The 3,399-nt window shown below is 46.0% G+C and overlaps 1 protein-coding gene across 2 annotated transcripts in view; it reads left to right on the forward strand.

Moving 5' to 3' along the window:
• tmem246 (transmembrane protein 246) overlaps positions 1-2,876 on the forward strand; it is a 17,065-nt gene extending 14,189 nt beyond the window's left edge. For both annotated transcript variants that reach the window (XM_015380927.1, XM_015380928.1), the window contains exon 2: positions 380-2,876. In XM_015380927.1, coding sequence (XP_015236413.1) covers positions 543-1,733 — 1,191 coding nt within the window. In that variant the 5' untranslated portion in view covers positions 380-542 and the 3' untranslated portion in view covers positions 1,734-2,876. The remainder of the gene's footprint in view (positions 1-379) is intronic.
• The last annotated feature ends 523 nt before the right edge of the window (positions 2,877-3,399 follow it).

Here is a 3,399-nt window from a genome sequence, read left to right on the forward strand (position 1 = left end):
CAGACCCCCACATACAGCGTTGCGCTGTCAGTAAGATCCCATTCCACAGCAGCCTCTGGCCGGGTCGCCTCCTCGCGGTTCACAGGGTTCTCAGTGTGATGAAGATTTAGTAAACCAGCAAAACTTACATTTGGAGGAACACTTTTCCTCCACCATTAGGTTGCCGTTACACCCGCTGCCAAATTCCAGTGAGCCTGAACTAATGCAGAATCACTATTTGAGGGCTGGACGGTCCACTCGCCCTACCCACTACCTGATTTGGGACGGCACTTAATCTTGCGGAGGGTTAGTGCTCAGGGTTGGTGTTTAGGGGCCAGTTTGGGATTGGGCCTTCTACCGACCGTTCAAATCCTGATAAAACTCTTTATTTTTTCTTCAGGCATCAAGATCAGAGCCTCTTTGTTTCCAAGATGAAAACGTGCCGACATCTGACACCATTCTCCACAGACCCATCAGTTCACAGCAGAGTCATCTGATTTCACCGCTCCTTACCCTTCAGAGTTATTTAGGCTGCCGGCAGCTCCCACTTCTTGTTTTTATCAATGCCTAAATGGAGAGTTTTCTCCGCTCAGCACATGCGATGGTCCAGCTCTCTTACTCAAGCCCTCGCCGTGTTTGTCATCACGTTCTGCGTCATCCTGCCTCTATGCTGCCACAGGCTGCTCTACTCTTACTTCTTCTTCCGGTTCATGTACCTAAACTCCATGAGCGATGAGTCCCTGCAGGAGAGCCTCGGGCGAGGCCAGGATGCGCTCCGCTTCTGGCAGAACAGCTCCCCACTGGAGGCGACCAAATTCAGCGACCTTACCCAGAATCCAGAGCTGCTGGTGACCGTGGTGACGGCCAGGCGGAACGAGGCGCGGGATTTCCACTACCTGCTGCAGGTGATGCAGCAGCTGAGCGTCACCGCGGGCAGCTGTGGGGAGCAGCGGTGTGCCGAGGTTCTGGTCTGCGACGTAGAGAGAGGCCCTCAGGACAACCAGGACGCCAAGCTGCTGGAGGCCCACTTCAAGGTGATACGCAGGTCGACTCAGGAGCAGCAGAGCGACCGAGGACAGATCAACATCTTCGAGAGGGAGAAGAGGGATTACGTGTTCTGTCTTCGACAGGGATGGGAGCTGGTGAAGCCCAAAAACATGATCATCCTGGAGGATGATGCCCTCCCTAGACGGGACTTTTTCAGGGTGGTCAAAGACCTGCTGTCTCGTCGGTTTGCCCTCAACACGCTTTATATTAAGCTGTATCACCCAGAGAGGCTGCAGCGCTACTGGAACCCTGAGCCGTACCGCATCCTGGAATGGCTCGGCCTCGGTTTGGTGGGAGCAACAGCCCTCCTCTTCGCAATCTCTTACTGGAACCCCTGCTCCTTCTCCTTCACTCTGTCCGCCAGCCATCTCATCCTCTTCACCCTCTACTTCATGGCCGCCGCCGAGCTCGTCGGTAGACACTACCTCTTGGAGTTTCGTAGAGTTTCTCCGCAGCTCTACGCCGTCTCCCCGGCCACCGAGTGCTGCACCCCGGCCATGCTATTCCCTGGCAACGCCTCGCTAAGAGTGGCGGATTACCTGGACGCCTCCTTTTGCTACAAAGGGAACGCCAAGGACACGGTTCTTTATCGGGTGGCCAGGACAACTCCTGGAGAAAGATCCCACAGTGTGGAGCCTAACCTCATCACTCACATCGGGGCCTACTCGTCCGTCAGGCCCAACCCATCCAGACCCAAACTCCTCTAAGTCAGGAGGGCGTGAGGTAACCAGACCTCACCACAGTTGGGTTTGCCTTTTTTTTCTCTGCCAACTCTGATTGGAAATGTTGGGCTTTGTTTGTTAGAGTTTTACACCAGAGTTGCACTTTTATTTTGAGCTGCCTGCACCAGTTTTTGTCTTTCAGATCATTTGAAACCACCAGTTAGTTAGTTTTAGGTGGGAAGTTAAAAAAAGCCCAACCAGAAGCTGCCTGTCTACTGATGCCTGTGTACCTTTATCTGCTTTTTCTTTTACAAACATTGAAGATGATTCGTTTTTGAAACAGGTGCTGTTAATTTCCACTTTAACATATATATTCTTTTCATTATACCCAACCTTTTGGAGTTTGGAGTTGTTTGTCTGCCTCCGGTCGTTTGATACCCATAATGGGTGAGTTCGGTCCCGCCTTGGGACGTTTGGTTCCCCAACGTTGCTTTTATATGAAGGGCAGCGAGCCTAAACGGGCAACAGAACCGCAATAAATGATTAGCAGCTGACAAGGTCTAATTGACCCATAAGATTTTTTAAGGATTTTCCCTTTTTGATGAGGAAACGAACCAAACATCACATCCCGATGCTGGAAATCTGCGAATCTGTTTATCTAACTCATGTTCGTCCGACTCCTAACTGTCTTTTTGCCTGCTGTTAAAACTGAAGATTCATATCTCATTCTTACAAATTATCTTTGGTAAATCAACTTTTTTTTTTTTCAAGATTAACATTAAAAGTGTTCCCTTTTGTAGGGGGCAAAGTAAAGTTGAATAAGGAGCAGCTATCAGAAGCAGCAGATGGTTTTAGACTTGAACTGCATTCAAAATGCAAGCATATCGACAAGAAATTAATTTTTATTTTGGTGTTGGAAAATAAAGGAGTATTAAACCAAACGACGTTGCCGCATTTCGTCGTATATTTCTGCAGCGAAATGAAAATATTCCTTAATTAAATCTTCCTAATAAGCTTTAAAATGCAGAATGAATCATTTCTGCGATTTTCCATTTATTCTGTAGCCTCCGATTGAATGTACGCACTGATATGATATTGCTGCTAAAACTACAGAAAAAATCTGGTTAAAGTTTCTCTCTTTATAATAAAAAGGAGAGAATTCAGAAACATCGTTGCTTTCGTGGTGTAGAGAGGGACAAAGTGTTTCTGTTCATGCAACGTTTTCCCACCTATTACACAAACCTCCATTTTTTTTATATGCTAAACAATATAGTAATGTGATGTATTCTCTGAAAAACGTCTAATAGAAGCAAAGTGTAAAAACTCTAAGGTGTGTAACTGTCAGAGCTAAGGACAGAGCTCTCCAGAAGACTTTAAATATAAAATCCTCTCTTTATAATCAATAAAGTTGTAACAAATGGAAATATCAGGTTTTACAAAAGTATGATATTTGGAGCGGAAATAAAAGAGAAAACTATTCTACTGGATTTACGTTCATAATTCAGTACAATGACATAGATCTCACCTAAAATGAGAATGATCAGTTTTAATCAAATCAGAATTAGAACTTGAGTTTAAGCAGAAGCAAATGGGTCCGCATTTTTTCAGATTGTCGTTCTTTACTTTGTGTTGGTCTGCCAAATGAAACCTGGAAAAGTCATATAAATTCTGCTGCTGAGAGCTGACAAAGAAACAAAAAGGTGGAATCTGT

The sequence above is a fragment of the Cyprinodon variegatus genome, unplaced genomic scaffold, assembly GCF_000732505.1.
Source record: "Cyprinodon variegatus isolate N-32 unplaced genomic scaffold, C_variegatus-1.0 Scaffold225, whole genome shotgun sequence".
In the NCBI taxonomy this organism is placed as follows: domain Eukaryota; kingdom Metazoa; phylum Chordata; class Actinopteri; order Cyprinodontiformes; family Cyprinodontidae; genus Cyprinodon; species Cyprinodon variegatus.